Source organism: Telopea speciosissima, chromosome 9 (assembly GCF_018873765.1).
Source record: "Telopea speciosissima isolate NSW1024214 ecotype Mountain lineage chromosome 9, Tspe_v1, whole genome shotgun sequence".
NCBI classification, from domain to species: domain Eukaryota; kingdom Viridiplantae; phylum Streptophyta; class Magnoliopsida; order Proteales; family Proteaceae; genus Telopea; species Telopea speciosissima.
The window spans coordinates 50,084,231-50,102,342 of record NC_057924.1 but is presented as its reverse complement, the minus strand read 5'-3'; the positions used below and the strand labels follow the sequence as shown (position 1 = coordinate 50,102,342).

Below are 18,112 nucleotides of genomic sequence, written 5' to 3'. Positions count from 1 at the left end.
TATCTTCCTCTCTTGTGACTGGGTTAAGCACATCTGGGTAGCTGGTCCTTTGGATCTGAGGACTGAATTCATTTCATTTTCTTCTCTCAGACATTTCTGCATCTCTGCCTTGCTAGACCGATAGCTTGACAAGCCCTCTCTAATTTGGTTTTTTTCTATTTTTATTATTACTTGTTATGTTATTTGGCAGGCTAGAAACAATTTTCTGTTTAATTCTGTGCGACCTAACCCTGGTCAGATTCTTCGTCAAATAAACCAGTGGTTATTGGATTTAAAGATTTCCCCACCCCTCTCTTTTAATTCAAATATTGTGTCTCATTCTCCTCATTTGGATTATTCGGATTTTCATAACCTTGCTTCCTTTTCTAGGTATGATTTACCCATATTAGATTTTCCTGTTTTGTTATGCATAGGGTTTGACTGTAAAGTTTTAGGTAAGCTTGGATGGGTCTTTGGTTTTTTGGTTGATGGAAAACTTCTGTTTCTGACTGCTGGTCAAAGTAAAAACAACCATTTTTTGAAACCTGAGCTGACTGGGATCTTCAACGGACTAGAGTTTGCTGTCTTGAGAGGTTTGAAGCTGAAAGAAGTTTGGTGCTCTAATGATGTGCTACCAGGACTTCTTCCAACTCCATCCCTTTCCCCATGGCCCCTTGAAGTCTTAGACTATTTTTTGAAGATATCAGCCAAATCTAATGACATCTCCTTTAAGTTAATTACTAATCTTCCTATTGTTAATTGGTTTAGGTGTTTTTTAGCTTCTTCCCCCCCATACCCCTTGTTGTATAGACTCTTGTACATCTGTCTCTTTTAACTAAATATAAAACTTTTCCTTTTTTCCATCAATAAAAAAAAAAATGTTTGTCCAGTTGCATTGACCTTTGATGTTTTACACGGCATGACAACATCTACTTTTGTTTTTTTATTATGTTTTTATTTATTATAAATAATTTCTATTAAAAAATTGATGTGTTTTTAAGTCCTCCTTGAGTAAAACATACACCTATGTCATCGTCAATTATTTCATAAAATAATCTGACCCTCCATCAAAACATGGTGAAATTAAATTAAAATTAAAATTTTTGTAATCATTATCTATAATGATTGTGTAATTAACTCTAAAAATTTTCAATTATGATTATTAATTTTGCTACATTGTGCAATTAAAGTCTTTGGAATCAGAAAGGAAAATAAAGCTTTGGGGAAAGAACGTTCTACCTGGTCACATGGCCCGCGTAGCTCCACTTAGACATAGAAAAGTGCAAAAGTATCACGTTGCCCCTTGGAAGACAGAAATCCCGTCCAAGGCAATGCTTGTGCGTACACTCCCATTGGCCAACATGCACGTACAGGCTCTAGAGGCCTAGGCAACGATCTCTTTCCCTAAGGATTTTTAAATTTAATTGCCATATTTAGTAAGAGTTTATCACAAGAACCATAGTAAGTTCGGGTACGACAATAATATGGGAACAGATACATACGGTAATTAATCAGCTCATACGACAATAATGCGTTTTCAAAAATCCATTGCAATAAAACACGTACGGCAATGATACAGTACGTGTTTAATACGTGTTTTAATACAGTTGCTCTATAAAAGTCCAGGAGCAAAAATATTGGTTTATCCTAGTAAAAATCAAAGATCGAATTGATTTTTTTGCAACTAAATTCTAATCTCTCATTCCTTCATGAACACTAAAAAACAATATGGCTTTCTAATTTGAAATCATTTCTCATTCTTTTGGATCAAGAGGAGGAGCTTCAGATTAATAAAACTCCTAAATTAGTGGGAAACTAGTGCATTGGGTATGCTTTTTTTTTTGTTTTTGGATTGGAGATCAACTGGTATTTGATAGGGTAAGCAAGGGGTTTTTGAGACCTAAAGCACCTACTAGAACTAAATAGACTGCATTCATTTCTGCAAGTCAAGAACCAATCCACTTCTTATTGACTATACATAACCAAACAATTGACAGCAAACTGATGCGACTTGGAAGAGCCAAGGTAGGTATTGGTGTCAGCCAGTAAATATCCACCATTATCATGGAGCTAGCACTTGAACGACCTAACAGCCTATGCTCTCTCACGGTGAGTCTAGGTTTGGTTTCAAAATTCTAATCGGACTGCGTAGAACCCGAGATCAAGAGGATCGGATTGTTTGTTATGTGCAATGGTGAAGTCTAGACCTTGTTGGACTCTCAATATTCTCTAGTACAGATTTGGAACAAGCTCTTACGGTTCCTTAGGATGCTACACTCTCAGGGAATACCAAATTGAGAAGGAAATTAAGGAGTTTGATTCAATTAGGAAGCTGGGATTCCATGTTTGTGTGTAACCTTCCAATAAGAAATGATAAAACCATGAATCGAAAAACAACTAACACAAATAAAATAAAATAAAAACTCTAGTTCGTGAAAGAATTGCAGATCTATAGAAATCTTATCAATACCTGGATTTGATGGATATGGACTAGAACTAGAGTCTTCGAGCTTGATCAGAGAGCAAGAGTGCTTTCTCTGACTATGAGAGTAGATGGTTTGCTAGAACTAGAGTCTTTGGGTTTCAGGTTTGGGGGTTTTCTCACCCACTTTTGGGTTTTTAGTTTTTGTTTTTTATTTTGTTTAATTAAAACTCATAAATTTGTATTAATGTGGGATTAATATGGAAATTAATATGCATATACTACAGTGTTTCTTCGAAGTTGCATATAAAATTATACTACTTGATAAAATACAGTAATAGTCGGCTTATTGATTCATACGATTGGATATGTATATATATTAATACGGCAATTAATACGCAACTTACTAACTATGGTAAGAACACAACCATAATTACAAAAATTTTCATTTATTTTAAACTTCGTTTACTTCTTTTTTTTTTGGTAATTGTAGCCGGACGGAGCCTGAGTGATTCTTCTTTTTGCCAAATGGAAATGATAGCTCGATATTCGGAAAGGATCTATATAGTCGTTTTTGGCTTATGTGAAAAATATTTAGAGGTGCGACTCAGGTCAGCCCATAAAAAAATCAAAATCACACTCGGATACTATTGAACAACATCGCATCTGATATCATGTAGAAGAGATTGAGTTTTACTTTTCTTAGGTTTCTTGTTTCCTATTTTGTCTATGTTTTCCTTGATTGTAACTTATGTAGTCAAAGTGTGGGTGACGGCGGAAACAATATGATACTAGATACATTACAAAAATTTAATACTAGCAAGATCTGAAAAAACGTGATAACAAATTAATACTGGGTTTGTAGGTTATCTAGAACGCCCAAGTAACACATTCCTTCAAAAGAATGCAACCCGAGGTCATGAACTTCTTTTGATTACACCACTCCAATGGTAAAAACCCTTGCTTGAAGAAGAAGAAGACCCCTCTCTCTCTCTCTCTCTCTCTCTCTCTCTCTCTCTCTCTCTCTCTCTCTCTCTCTAAGAGAATAATGTGCAAATAATGCTTAGTGCAATTAGGGTTTGTGCTAAGCTTTTCTTAAATAGAAGAATCCAACTTAGGAGATTACAATCTAACGAACAATAGTTGGTGTGATCCTATGGCGTAACCTTTACGTTGTCTTTAATTGCACAAAATAATAACACTATTGAAGTAGTAACTTGACAACCTCCTGTGGTTGATATTGTCATTATACTTTCTCCTATACGCTATCACCATTCAAAAATGGACTTTCAACCATGGTATAAAAATCACCGTCATGAAAACGAGTCCATTGCAATCAACTAAAGTATATTTAATGTAAAATGATTTGAAAACACTTTTTAAATATATTTAATGTAAAATGATGACATAAAAACACTTTTGCAAATTATTTATAAAACAACTACTTAGGCCAAGGATTTGAACCAGTCATAGCCCAAATGCTCACTAACTTGGATGTTCTCCCTTAATGGGCAATAGAAACCTTATTGAGCATCACTCCCACCACTATTCATATTGTATACACTGAGCGACTAGTGTGTAGTCTGTACTGTCGGTAGGCATCAGCCATTGATTCACCATAAGTGCACAAAATATAAATGTAACAATAAGTGCCTCTCAGGTTCGGAAAAAAATTTTAAACAAAACAACAAAAAAGGTACGGGAAAAATAACTACCAGAAATTCATGTTTCCAAACACAACTAGTGGTGAAACATCAGTAATTTCAAACGGATGAATGGTCAACACATCAAAGTGCCTATATTTATATTTCTATCCAATCCCTATTGTAAAAATATACAATACAACAACCCTAGAACCGAGTACCCAAGTCTGTCCATAGAAGTGAACAAAGTACAACATTTATAACAAATATATAAAGAAAATGTAAGTAGGCAATTCTGATCTTTAGTACTCCTATTTCCCCAGTAGATTCTCCCCAACCAAGGAGGGCCCTCAAAATAAAATCTTTCACTATAAGCCTCTGATCGAGGCACTAACAATTTATTTGGATTTTCATCAAGTTGTTTCCATTCAATATTATAATTGTATGTCACATCTTAATTAAAAATTTTATTTGCAGGAACATATATGATCTAGGAAGACCTGCTTCGGCTAAGCGGGTTGGGTGCGTAAAAGTAAAACATTTTAGCACATAACGTGACACTTCTTCAGAATCTCTAAACTAGATCAAAGCCTTATCCATTTGAGTCAATTCTCTTCCCCTACATTTATGGATGCTAGACCCTTATGTAGGTGGTGACTTCCAACAACAATAACGTTTTCCCCCTCTCTTGATGACCCCCAGTCCGATCTGAGTGTCAACACGAGAGGATATCCCTTAGGGGTGTTGGAAGGTCTATTCAGGTACTTTGTAATAATAATATGGCAATGGGGATAAGGAAGACGTTCGGGATTATTTAGTAACAATTGATTATATTTAAACTATTAAAATATGTAATTTATGATACTTAAGTTCACATCTAAGATATTCTACAATTTATTTTGTGATACTTGATCATACTTAAGACATTGCAATGTACAATTTATGATTCTGAACAAACTCTTCTGCCATTTTATTTTTGTTGTCATTACTTATGTTTTTGGTGTAACATTTATGTAATGATAGTTTGCCTACAAAGGTTATAGGGCAATTTTGGGTAGACAATATTTGACCATTGGGTTGATTCAATAAAATCTCACAACCACATTAGAGCTCATTTTGAGAAGGACAAACTACCATTATACATGGAAGGAAGTGTTCTTTGTATGGACATGCACCACCATGATTCGTGGGTTAAAGTTTTCATCTCGAACATTATAATACTCTTTTTTGGAATAAGTTCTGCATGACCATACATTCAGTTCGAACTTATATCGTTTTTTTACATGTGGCAATATAAGTCAAGTAGGAAAATGTAAGCTAATGTAGCCTACACCCACATCAACATAAGTTGTGAAGTTTGGGAGAGCAACTACCCAATAACTATCTTGATGAGAAGGGTTATAGAATAGGCTAATAAATAGGAGGTTGTTCTCTGGTTTTTGTTACATGAGGCATATCTCCACCATTAGAGAAGTCGGAATGAGAAAGCAAGCAAGCGTTCAAGGTCCTGTAGGAGGTAAGTCCACTACCTTCACTTAAGATAAAGTGGTTATTCCACATGATGTTATTTTGGAGATCCTCTTAACTCAGCTGCATTCACTTGATACTTTGCTTCCTAATTGGGAAAGCAAATCCATTCCTATGTGTTTCATTTAAATATCCCATGAACTGAATCTGTTCCATTTCTGGTCACTATAACCGATCATAACCACAATACTTGAAAATCACTCAAACTGGTCTCACCCATGATTTGGCATTTTTGCTTTGACTACTGATGGAACATAAGTTGAATCAACAAGCAAAAGTGTAGCTGCCAGGGTTTTGAGGACGTATCATGTCCCTTGGTCTTAGAAAGTACTAAGTTCTACAGATCTGGCAACCCTCTTTACTTGTTCAGGGGACCTGAAGGTGGAGGCATTATCAAAGGACGAACTCACAATCTGTAGTTCAACTGCTGAGGAATTTTAATTTCATGAACTTGCCATGGAGCCTTTCTCAGTTTATCCTTCCTTGAACACCAAATCTATACCTCTTTCAATGTTTGTTCAGTCATGTATGCCGGTCGCCAAGGTTGCTGGGAGTCGCATAGCCTGGCAAGTTGGTTCATTAGTTTGTCAAAGAGTCTGAAAGGGGTCAATGAAAGATCATATTGGTTAGCAGAGCTGTAATTACAAATTTTCTAGTCAAATAATGTTAAGGGTCATCTAAGTCCATATCAGGTATAAGAATTCTTCTTATTAATAAAATATCATCAGACTTCCCCCAAAAGAAAAAGAAAAGCATGCAATGTCATGGATCAATGGATATATGCAGCAGATAAATTACATTTTTTCAAAAACCCTCTATGCATGAGTGCTAACCACAACACAGATCGTCCACATCTCCGTCACCATGATAAATCAGAAATATATCTGCCATTTCTATTACACATGACCTAACAGAGTAAGAAGGACCAATTGCATCACTTCCATGATTTCAAGAACACATGCATATTTAGGTCACCTATCATGATGACCCAAATGACACTAATGCATTCTACATGGTAATCTCTTCCTCTGAATTAGAACTTTTAAGAAGCCCCCTCAATTTTAAAATGCTATGTACAAGCGCCTATGTCCTAAGGTCAACCACTTTCCCTGCAGCACCGAGAGGACACAATGTTAGAAGTGGTGAATACTAGGTTGAACAATAAAGGCATTAGAATATTAGAAAGAGAATATTAAACATAGTCTCTGCAGAGTTAATGTAACTTATGAGCCCATTTAAGCTTTACAGCAGTTTTAAAAGATATGGAAACGCAATTGAAGACTGTAAAAGAAAGGAAAATGAACTTCTGTTGCGGACTTGTACAAGACAAAACTGTCTAAAGCATCATCTTGGTGAAGCCTAAGCTACCTAGAACTTTGCCTCATTTAGTGAAGGACATCTTTCGTCCATGGTTTAGGGTTTAGAACTGCGCCATGAGATACCCAATCGCCAGTACTAGTAAACACTACAGATTTGTCGCAATATCATATGCCATGAGATATGCTTCTATGCAACCATCAAAGCTATTTTCATTGTATAACAGCATAAAATGGTGCAACAACGGGCCAGGGTGGTGGTTCTTCAATCAAACACAGCAACCAAGAGCATGAGGATCACTGATGATGGAACTAGCCAATTTCCCTGATGATAGAAATAGAGTTTTAAGCGTATATTGGGAATGAAACCACAAAGTCCTTTGGCCTGGTCCGCTCTTGGATCAGTCTATTTGACTAAACCATGGTCCCCATGACTAATTAAACGAAAAAAATTTTAGAAACATATATAAACTTCAATATGAATACAAAACTGCAAATCCATGATAGGGGGATGCACCAGGTCGAAAGTGCATTGAGCTTTACATAATGACTAAGTTTCTTTCTCCTTTTCTGGAGGGCTGGCATGGGGGTGGTCTGACAATGGGGGATACAGTTTAATTACTGGGTTGGTGCCTTAATTCCATGAAAGAGTGTATAAGTAAATATTATAAACATTTGTGTTACACATTCCCAGCTCAAAACTACCCAGTTTGGATGACTAGATCGGGCTTCTTTCTTAGGCAGTTCTAAAGAGGACCAAGCCTTAATCAGGCCATGTCATGATCCAAGCATCTGGTTTTGGACAGAATAGAAACAATATAAAAATGGTTATTGAAGAGGGGGGGGGTGAACTTACAATCAAGAATATCCAATCAGTCACTAGCAAATTCATCATAACTCAAGCCTTCCGATATGGTATCCAGTCTCTTATCCTCTCCTGTTAGGCCAAGAAGCACATATAAGCTAACAGGTAGTGGTTTTCACAGATTCACACACATCACAGATCCCTCACCTAGGCATTCACCCCTTCCAGGAGATTCCAAGAAGTCTTCTGGATTTGTTACGAGGAATGGTGACCTAGAGTAACTTTCCAATATATCTTCAGAAAATGGGGAAGGAATGATTAGTCTTCATATTTGAAAACAATTGAAACAAGGGAAGAGAGAGAGAGAGAGACCCACCAGAACTTTGATTAAAGTCAGCTGTCAAATCTGAAAGACTGAAGTTTCGAGGGATCTGCCCTAAAAATCCAAATGCAGAGGTTTCAGCATCCACAGGGTCATTCAGCTGTTGGGAGTTCGAATCTACACCATTTAACAATGCAACAGAGGAATCAGCAATTGTTGGGCGCATATCCAAGACATTGCCATTGGAACCAACTGTAAAAGCAGAATTGTTTGAATAGCCAGCTTCTTGTTTGATCACCACGCCATTCATTCCTTGTGCCATTCCCATGTGTGAGTTCTGAGTTGACAGAGTGTTAGATGAAACATCTGTCCTCCGAGTATGAGCAGAGACATCCCCAGCGGTGTGCATGGTGTGGCTCACCAAAGGCCCATCATTTATGATGGTACTAGATGTGTTAGGACTAATTGGGTAGTGCATGTTCTCCATTCTTGAAGGAGTTATTGTGCGCTCCGATACATAGCAGGCTGGAGTCTGCGGTACTGCAACAGAAGGCAATACTATCAGCTTAAAGGGAGTAAAAATTGCAAAAACGCAACGACATATGACAAAAACTCAAATTTATTGAATGCAGAAATCCAGAAGTTGGAATTGCAGCTTACAATTCCACAAACTAATTTTATGCTCTGTAACTGTACTCCAAGTACTAACATAACATCCCATATAGGATATAAAATGATGAGAAAATGAACTGTGTCCGGAAGTGTAGCATATGCTATCGCTTCCCTCAGTCTATCTCTCTCCTCTCCCAATGAAATGATATATCTACCCCTCTGTTGTGGGAAGATAGAGACTCAAGGAGCGCTAGCGTATGCTACGCTCCAGAGAACTACTTCCCAAAAATGATATACTGAAAGTTTCTCAGATGGATGACAAAAAATTAATTTTAGCAAAAATAATTTGGCTCTGATAAAAAATTTAATATCATTAATATTTGCGACATTTTGAACCATAGAAATGTACTTTCAGTATTATTGATACATCGACAGAAATTCCTCCCCTTCAGATCTAACTCTGATAGTGGTTATCTATTCCGACAGACATTATGAAGATCCTCTTCTAGGTTTTGAACAAAAAGTGAGGTAGCGAAGAAAATCCCTAAACAGCGAAGCCAGGTTAGAATAGAAGAAGACGGCTAACATGGAACAGGCCTCTCCTTCCTTGTTGCGGCTGATCACTTTAGTTTAGTCAAATGAGTGTATAGAGGACTGCTGGCCTTACGCTTTCTTGAGCGAGTAAGTTCCTTGGCTTAGACAGGGCATTTAGTTCATGTCGCTATTCCTAAATGAAAAGGAAAAAAGGTTTGTTCACCTCCTCCAGGCCCCAAATCCTTTTCCAGAGTTCATAGAGTATTAAAACTCATGCCTTTATCCACCCAAAAAAAATGTCATGTCCATGTCAGACTCTAACATCTACTTCCATATCTACATAGCCCTGATCCAACATATCAAAAGTCATTCGTTATGTTTGTTTCACCATGGAGAACTGACAAAAGTACCTAATGATTATACCAAACCCACAGAAACTTAATAGACAACGTAAACTGAGATCAGGGTCAATCCTAAACCTCCAAGTTGGAAGAACAGAAAACAAAAAGGAGAGAGAACAGTGACATATAGTTGGGGCTGCATATTTCATGGCGGTGATGAGGATGTAGGTAAGACAGACCTAAACAATGGATGGAGGGGGGGGGGGGGGAGGGACTAGATAATGATTCCTATGAAGGAATATCCTGCTGATCAAATGGGTTAAGTGCCCAAATGCCTGATACAAAATTGATGTAGCAGAGCAAGGAGATGAAAGCAACGAAAAAAACCAAGTGTGTTAACCCAGTATCACTTGGAATAATCTGTTGGAGGATATTACCTTTCATATCTGAATTTTGAAATATCATGTAATTGTATCAATAACAGGGTTTTAAAACCAAGGCCAACTTCTGGAGTTTCTCAGCAATAATTAATTTATGGCCAGATTAGGAAATCTGAGTGAAAGGCTTGGCATAGGCCTAGCTTGTCTTTGGGCCAAAAGTTGAATTTTTGTAGGTTTTCTAGCTCTAGTCAACTTTCTGCTATTTTTCCCACTTCAACTACAAAAGGCATCAGCCTTTATAGCACATAATAATAGGACAAAAATATAAGAAACCAACACCAAAAGCATCAATCATGACACAAATGCAAAACCCTTGAGATTAAGATCATCCATCCACCATGAAGATATGGTTCCTCAATAATGAAGTACTGGATGGGATCTTCTTGATGGACTACATATCCCTGCTTGACTGACTTCAAATCCTGGTTCTTGGATGATGCCGTGTTTCATTTCTTCTCACTAATTATTTGAGATTGATAAACAAATAGCACAGATTATGAATTGCATCTTTTGATACCGGCAAAAATTAATCATAACCCCCCCCCCCCTCCTCAAACCCAGATTAGAAAAGTATTCTCCCACTTCAGAAGCACAAGGCATACACTTACAACCCAGCATCCTCATAGACGACAGACCTATACCAATCACCTTGGCTTTCTCTCCTACTGTTCGTGGTATACCTTAAGGAGTGGATGACGCAATCCTGGGTTCAAAAACCCCGTTTGAGAATGCTATGGGCCCAACCGAAGAAATATAACCCAATTATAAGGAGATAATGGCAACCTGTCAATTAACAAAAATTATCAAGGGGTCGTTTAGTAGAATAAAAGAACAAACGACACAAGGGGATTTGTAATAATTTAACAGGGTAAAACTAAGAATAAAATAAAGGGAAAAAGAACTCTGCTTGGTCACGTGGTTCCTGCAGCCAGACACAGGAGCGTGCGTATTTACTGCCATGCCCACTGTGAAATCAAAAGACCCATCCATGTTGATGCCCCTGCGCACACTCTCATTGGCCCCCACAATGGTGCAGGGGGCTACATGACCAAGCAGTGATCTCTAGGCCAAAAATAAAATATAATGGACAAAACAGAAATAAGTGTGGATGTATACATTGACGCTGCCCTTCCCTAATAATTCAAGCTTTTAGGTGAAACAGTAGCAAGCTTGGTATCAGAGAAGGGAGGTTGAGTGTTCGACTCCTGGGAAGTGCAAAAATCAGGCAAAGGCAAACACTTCTCCCTTGGTGCCGCACTAAGAAATGCCGCGTGAGCTCTACGTGCAAGGACTATGAGATATTGGCCTGCACGTGTGGAGGAGTGTTGATGTATACATTGACACCGTCCTTCCCTAATGAGCTTTTAGGTGAAACAGCAGTGAACTATAAGAAGGGAGGTAATTTTGGAAAATATGAAAACAGAGTTTAAAGAAAACCCACGATTGTCTTGAACCTCTCAAGTGTGTTTTCTATGGAAAACCCACGATTGTCTTAAACCTCTCAAGTGTGTTTTCTATGGCAGACCAGTTTGTGATACAAGTGAATAATCTATCTCATCTGAATCCCTTTCAAACTGGAATTTCAGGTGTAAACTCTCAACACACAGACCTATTAGAATTAACCAGCAACCAATCCAAAGTTCAAGCAATAATGAAATAATAATGGTCTGCAAACAGGTTCAGGGTGTACAAGATAAACCAGTCTCAACTTGGTTCTGTTTCTCAGAACCCACATTGGGTACCCAAAAACTTGAGATGGAAAGAATCAGATACAAGGGAGGTCGATTCAGATCTGTTGGACTGCCAGTAAAAGGGAAACTAAATAACAGTAAAGAAGGAGATGTTCTTATCGGAGGAGGAGACTGGTGAAGGAAGACAAATTAATCACTCGGCCACTCTTGGCTCCAAATCACAGTATGATTCTCATCATCTTCTTCCATTATCGACCTGTTGGGTCTTAATCTGTCTTGTTTTAGAGGACTCTCATCGCATGTTGCTGACTTCATTTCAGAGGGTGAATGACTGAATGGTGCCTCCCCCAAGTGCAGTCTCAGTTTCTTATGGATGTTTTTGAATCTATCAAATCAGTGAAGCTTCCCTACCCTCCATTGGAAGATGTTTGTTCGTGGACACTTAATCCTTTAGGGTGCTTCTCTGTTTGGTCTGCCTGGCATGCCCTGCATCCTCACCTTCCTAAAGTGCCTGGTATTCAATGGTTTGACAGAGTTTCTTCAACCCCGCCAATCTGTTTTGCTTGGAGATTGCATCATGGTAAATTGCCTACGGACGATAAGTCTCTGGAAAAGGTGTTTTCCTTCCATCGAGATGTGAACTTTGTAGCCGTGAGGTGGAAAGCTTCTCACACCTTTTCTTTGGACTGTGAGTCTGCTGTTTTCTTACGGAAATCTTTTTGCTATTTCTTTGGTATTGTTTGGCATGATCAGGGCTCTATTCTAGAGTTAAGGACATGGTGGAAAAGAACTTCTGGATCGCTGTCTTTCAAAGAAACCTGCTTAGTGGGGCTGGTATTGACCCCTTACTTTATTTGGATGGAAAGGAACTTGAGAAGATTTGGCAGTAGATGAAGAACTCATCCTCAGATTTGGGATCTAATAAAGACGGAACTCTGCTCCCTGTCCTCTCTTTTCAGACACCCATTTTCATCTGTGAATGATCTTCTTCAGGCCAGAAGAACGAGTTTTCATACACAGTATCGTAGGCCCCCTATGTACTTGGAGATTTATTGGCTCAGGCTGCCTATGGGGTGGTTCAAATTAAATGTGGATGGCTTCTCTTGGAAACCCCGGCAGGTTGGGTGCTGGTGGTATTTTTCGTGATAACAAGGCAAAGGTGGTGTTTTCCTTCAGAGAATTTTTGGGAGTCGAGACAAACTTCGAAGCTGAGTTTTGGGGTCTGATTCTTGGCTTGGAGCATGCCTGTAATCTTGAAATTCGAAAACTCTGGATTGAGTGTGATTCGGCGGTGGTTTCCATTCTGGTTTCTAGGCTTCTTGTGCCTTGGTTTGTTAGGCAGAATTGGCCGGCCCTTCAAGCTTATCTCTCGGCGATTGATTGGAAGGTAACCCATTGTTTTCGTGAGGCCAATCCTATTGCCGATTTCCTGGCAAAATCAGCAGCTCGACTCTCGGATTCCTCAGTTCATATTTCTTTACCTCCCTCTGTGATGAATGATGTAGTTGTTGATGGCCAATGTAGGCCTAGATTTCGAATTCATTACTAGTTTTTGTTTATGCTGTTGTAGTTGGTCAGTCTCTTCCATTGATGGCATTACCGAAGGTGGTTAAGTCTTCCCAGACTAGATGTAGTTGTGTTCTGGATCTTTTGAGCGTCTATTTTGTAATTTTTTCTTTTTTCAATATAAATGATCTTATAGCAATATATATATAAATAAGAAGAAATCATACTCAAATAAAGAAACCTACTCAACTAGAGAACAAACTCAAATAAGGAAACTACAAAGAACTACTTTGTAGGGGTTAAGATATGGCTCTATCTTCAAACTGAACTTATGAACGGCATCTTCAAAGACGACGTTAGTACAAGTACAGTTGTCTATCACCATAGTCATGGTTAAAGATCTCGATCGAAACATGTAGTTTTGACTGAGATATCTTGGTTTCGCAAGAAACCGAGACAAAATCTAAGCGCAATACAACTTTGTACCTAGTTTTGACATATTTCGGATATATCGCAAGTTTCGACCGATTGAGTGCTAAGCGGCTTGAGGACTTAATCTATTTACATTATAATATGAGATTGAGAGAGGAACATATATGCCTTGGCATGGAGAACAATACACGCCTAATCGAGGTGGCCGAAATCCTCCACGTGGAAGAAGATGAAGATTATCCCCTTTATGAGTGGGTCAAGGATCAAGGTGAGCCTGTGTTAGATGAGACTGGGGATCGGTCCAACAACGAGATTGCTTTGGGTGCTAACAAGGAGGAGTATATGGCGACAAAGGCCAGAGTTCACTCACAGACCCCACGTCCATTTGAGGCCCACCTTGGTAGTGGTGGAGATGATGAGGAAGAGGAGCGGTCACTTTCCTTGGAAGCCACTCACACACCTTCCTCAACTAGGGTCCATGATGGTGGTGATGATGATGATGATGATGGTGGTGGTGGTGGGTATGATGGTGATAGATTAGCAACCTTACGCGAGGACTAGATGATTCGGGATCCGGAGAAAGAGCTACAAAGATTCACAAGGGAGACTCAGTTCACTTGTGCCACATAGGATGAGGATCATGATGCACCGAGAGAGGCTACACTCAATGTCCAAGCAGGCGGTTCAGACCTGATGAGGAGGCAGCTGGAATGGGCATGGATATATCGAGCTTGTTTGTTACAATAGAAGCCATGAGTTTGGGGGGAGAGTAGAGGATTTGGGCATTGGTGCACACCATCCTACGTAGAAGAGATGCCCCAGTCCATTACATCATGGTGATAGTGGCTTCGAGAGCGTTAGATCAGCAACACATTCTGGGTATGGACTGTATGGTGGATATGTTGGTGGACCATCCTTCAAGAGCACTGGTTCATTTGGATATGGTGCTGGCCATTGTGGATCTTCTGCTTCATCTGGATATAGGTATGGGTTAGGTGCTGGGTAATCTTTTGTTGACAGCATCTTCGAGTATCCGGCCCAACCATGTGTTACGGCTCCACCTTCTTTCAGTCTCAATGAGCCATTCCACAGGTTGGGATACCTTGAATATGTTGATGATGAGGCTTATAGGTGGACAGTAATGGACTATTAGAACAATTGGGCCCAAAAAATGTCATGAGATACATCTGTTGCATTCCTAGGAGCAGCTACGACATCTTCAGTGGTATGAAGCTCATGGATTTGACCAGCCAAGAAACTCCTTATAGAATTGAGTGGTGAGTGTTGTATCATCTATCATGTATGCTTGTTTTTCAATTCTAATGTATGTTTTGATTGTTTAATAGCTTATTTACATTTCCAGTAGTTTATCTATATGTTAACTTAGTGTTTATAATAAGGCTAGTGTACAGGATCATTCAGCATACACAAGCAAACTTGGGTAAAAACCACAAGTACCATTTTGAGTGTTCTTTTTGTGAAACTAATTCATATGATTCAAATGTCAAACCAAACATAGGCAACACAGAAAAAATCAGGGAAATAAACCACTTTTTGGGCTCAAAACCAAGGTTTCAAATTGGCCTGGAAAAAATATCAGGTTTCAACCGAAACATATATCGATTTCGAGGCTGATCGAAACCGGCCTCGAAACTGAGATTTCAAACCTTGACCATAGTACACAAACTATTGTTGCATCTCACCCTATTCTGTGAAATGCTGTTGCGACCATAGTTGTCAAAGTGCTGTCTAGGCGCCGCTTAAGCATCCAGGCAAAAATACTAGGTCAAGGCAAGCTGTCACATTATTGTCCAAGGCGCTTTGGCATAGGCAGCACATGCTCACCCTTGCAACTCGACTCCCCCAGGACCCCCACCCCCGTACGAAGGAAACAACAACAAAAACGCTGCTGCTGCCATCTCCACCGCCATAGAAACAATAGCAGCAACGTTACAAGTAGTATAAGTAGATGAAGATGGTAGGAGGGGAAGGAGGAAGAAGAACAATGAAGAAGCAGTAGCAGTAGCAGTGGCAGCCACAACAATTGCTGCCAACAAAGAGATGTTGCAGTGGCAACAGCCATGCAATCATCGCTACCATAGAAGAACCAAACAAAAGAAGAAGAAAGATGAGGGAGAATACATGTTCAAGTTCCTTCAGGCTGATACTGCCCTCCAGGTCAAGGATGTGTTAGGGGTGGATGGCACATGGAACCAGAACATTTTACTCCAAATTGACTCTGATGGGGTAAGACAGTGTATTCTTCCTGTTAACTTTTCTCTTTCGGTCAATGAGGACCGGCTGGTTTGGACTCCCTCTAGTGATGGTCAGTTCTCAACAAATTCAGTTTGGAATGAGGTGAGATGTAGCTCGCCCAATGTTCCCTATTCCAGATGGATTTGGAATCAGACTCTGCCCACAAAGATTGCCTTCTTCACCTGGCAGTTCTTTAATGGGTTGATACCTACAGATGAGTCCTTGATGGCTGTTGGTGTTCCCCTAGCGTCTAAGTGCAACTGTTGTGGGAGGCCAAGGAGTGAGTCAACAGACCATTGTCTTGTGTCTGGTGGGACGGCTGCCAAGGTGTGGAGGTTTTTTTCGGGGATATTTGATGTAGCGATTGTCCATACTCCGAACGTCATAAGCCGTCTATTGCTTTGGCATGAATCCGCAAGCTGTAGGAGTCTCAGTGACTACATTTCAGGGTTCTTGCCTTCTTTGATTGTTTGGGAGCTTTGGAAGGAGAGGTGCAACAGAAGGCATGGGGAAAGGATGCATTGGGCAGTGGGCATCATTGCGTGCATTAAGGTTTGGGTGAACCGCCTTCCTTTGCCTTCCAAGCTTGGCAGAGCTTCCTCAATTAGAGGTGGGCAGATTCTTAGTGCTCTTGGGATCTCGGCTCCCTCTCCTAGGCCGACTCGTCCTCTTCCTATCTATTGGTGCCCGCCTTTTGTGTCGGTTAAATTGAATGTGGATGGTGCATGTAGAGGGAACCCAGGTATAGATGGAGGGGGTGGAGTTATAAGGGACATGGAGGGGCTTGTTTTGGCGGCCTTCTCTAATTTCTACGGTGCCTGCACAAACTCAGTTGCTGAGCTTCGTGCTTTGAGAGATGGCTTGAAGTTGTGCTGTGACTTAGACCTTTCTGGGGTTGTGCTAATTCTGATTCAGTTGCCACTGTGAACATGGTTAGCCTAAAGAGGTGTAATTTATGGAGGGGCTGGTACTGGTTTCAAGAAGCTTTGGAGCTGATTGGGTTGGTCAGGCCTTGTATTTCTTTTGCGTACAGGGAGAGTAATAGGGCTGCCGATTGGTTGGCTAATCACGCCTGTGATGCAGGGTCTTCCACCTCCTATAGGCAAGACAATTTGCCTCAGGGGGAGTTCCAGTGTATCCTTTGGGAGGACAGGGCTGGTTTGCCTGTTCTCAGACTGTAGCTTCCAGGTTCTTGTGCTTATATCTTGTTTTCTGGGCTAGGGGTAAGGTGGCATGTCCCCCCTTGTATTCTTTCATTCATTTTGAAAATTAATAAAATTCTAGGGGCTGGCCCAGGTCCCAGTTAATGTTCGGGTTAAAACAAAAAAAAAAAGGTTTCCAACATCGTTGCCACTTCGTTCCCCCTGGCCTCCAGTCCCCGCTTCTAGAATCCATCGAACTCGAGAATGCCCTCAATCCCACCTCTTTAATTGGTATTTGTGGCAGAATCCATCAAGAATGCCCTCAACCCCCCTTTCTTTGATAAGATATTTGTTTTTTATTTTATATATTAATATTCTATTTTATTATAACCAAAAGGAGCAAGAGTAAAAAATTAATTTATATGTAAGGCTTCCAAAGTCTCTCTACACATTTTAAGATTGAGATGACGATAAATCTTACGAGAATACATTAAAAATACTAAAGCGCCTCAGGCACCTAGGCGAGAGCCTTGTCGCCTAAGTGCTTGGCTGGCCTTCATAGCTTTGGATCACCTAACACCTTGACAACTATGGTTGCGACGCCAATCATCCCAGTCAAATACCTTGTGTGCAGCCAAAAGTGGACGAAGAACGTAGCAACGTTGCTGTTCTCCATCCCCATCACTATTGTTGACCTCATTAGGTTCATGCTCATGCTCCAAAAGCATAGTACTAAAACTCGCGAAATTTCGGTCGAGATATCGAATATTTCGAGTATCTCGACCTGTCCGAAACGAAACGCAAGTCCAAAATGAAAAAATGCAATATTTTGAATATTTCGGAAATTTCGGTCATCTCGTTTCGGAAATTTCGGAAATCTCGGACATTTTTGGCATTTTACACCCACAGAAAAATATCATATTTCGACGAAATTTCGGTATCTCGAAAATTTCGGTCAGACCGAAACACCGAAACGAAACGAGATTTAGTACCATGTTCAAAAGTACTACCTTGTTCCTTTGTTTCTATTCCGAAGCAGCAGCAATGAGTTCTTACTTGTCAGCAAAGGCAACCAATCGACTAAGGCATTGAGCAGAAAAATGCCTCTACCCTTTACATGTGAAGCGCTGTATCTCAGGCTTTA

General features: G+C 39.8%; 1 protein-coding gene across 8 annotated transcripts in view; it reads right to left on the bottom strand.

Annotated features, from left to right (window-relative positions):
• Window positions 1-6,329: 6,329 nt before the first annotated feature.
• The window catches only part of LOC122640927, a 50,391-nt gene continuing 38,608 nt past the window's right edge, over window positions 6,330-18,112 (bottom strand). For 4 of the 8 annotated variants that reach the window (XM_043834215.1, XM_043834220.1, XM_043834221.1 and 1 more), the window contains 4 exons: window positions 8,069-8,554; window positions 7,900-7,986; window positions 7,744-7,824; window positions 6,330-6,679 (listed from right to left, as the gene is read on the bottom strand). In XM_043834215.1, the coding sequence (XP_043690150.1) occupies window positions 7,760-7,824; window positions 7,900-7,986; window positions 8,069-8,554 (638 nt within the window). In that variant the 3' untranslated portion in view covers window positions 6,330-6,679; window positions 7,744-7,759. Of the gene's footprint in view, window positions 6,689-6,972; window positions 6,998-7,743; window positions 7,825-7,899; window positions 7,987-8,068; window positions 8,555-18,112 lie in introns of those variants that run through there. The other 4 variants (XR_006329781.1, XR_006329780.1, XM_043834216.1 and 1 more) reach the window with 4 other exon arrangements.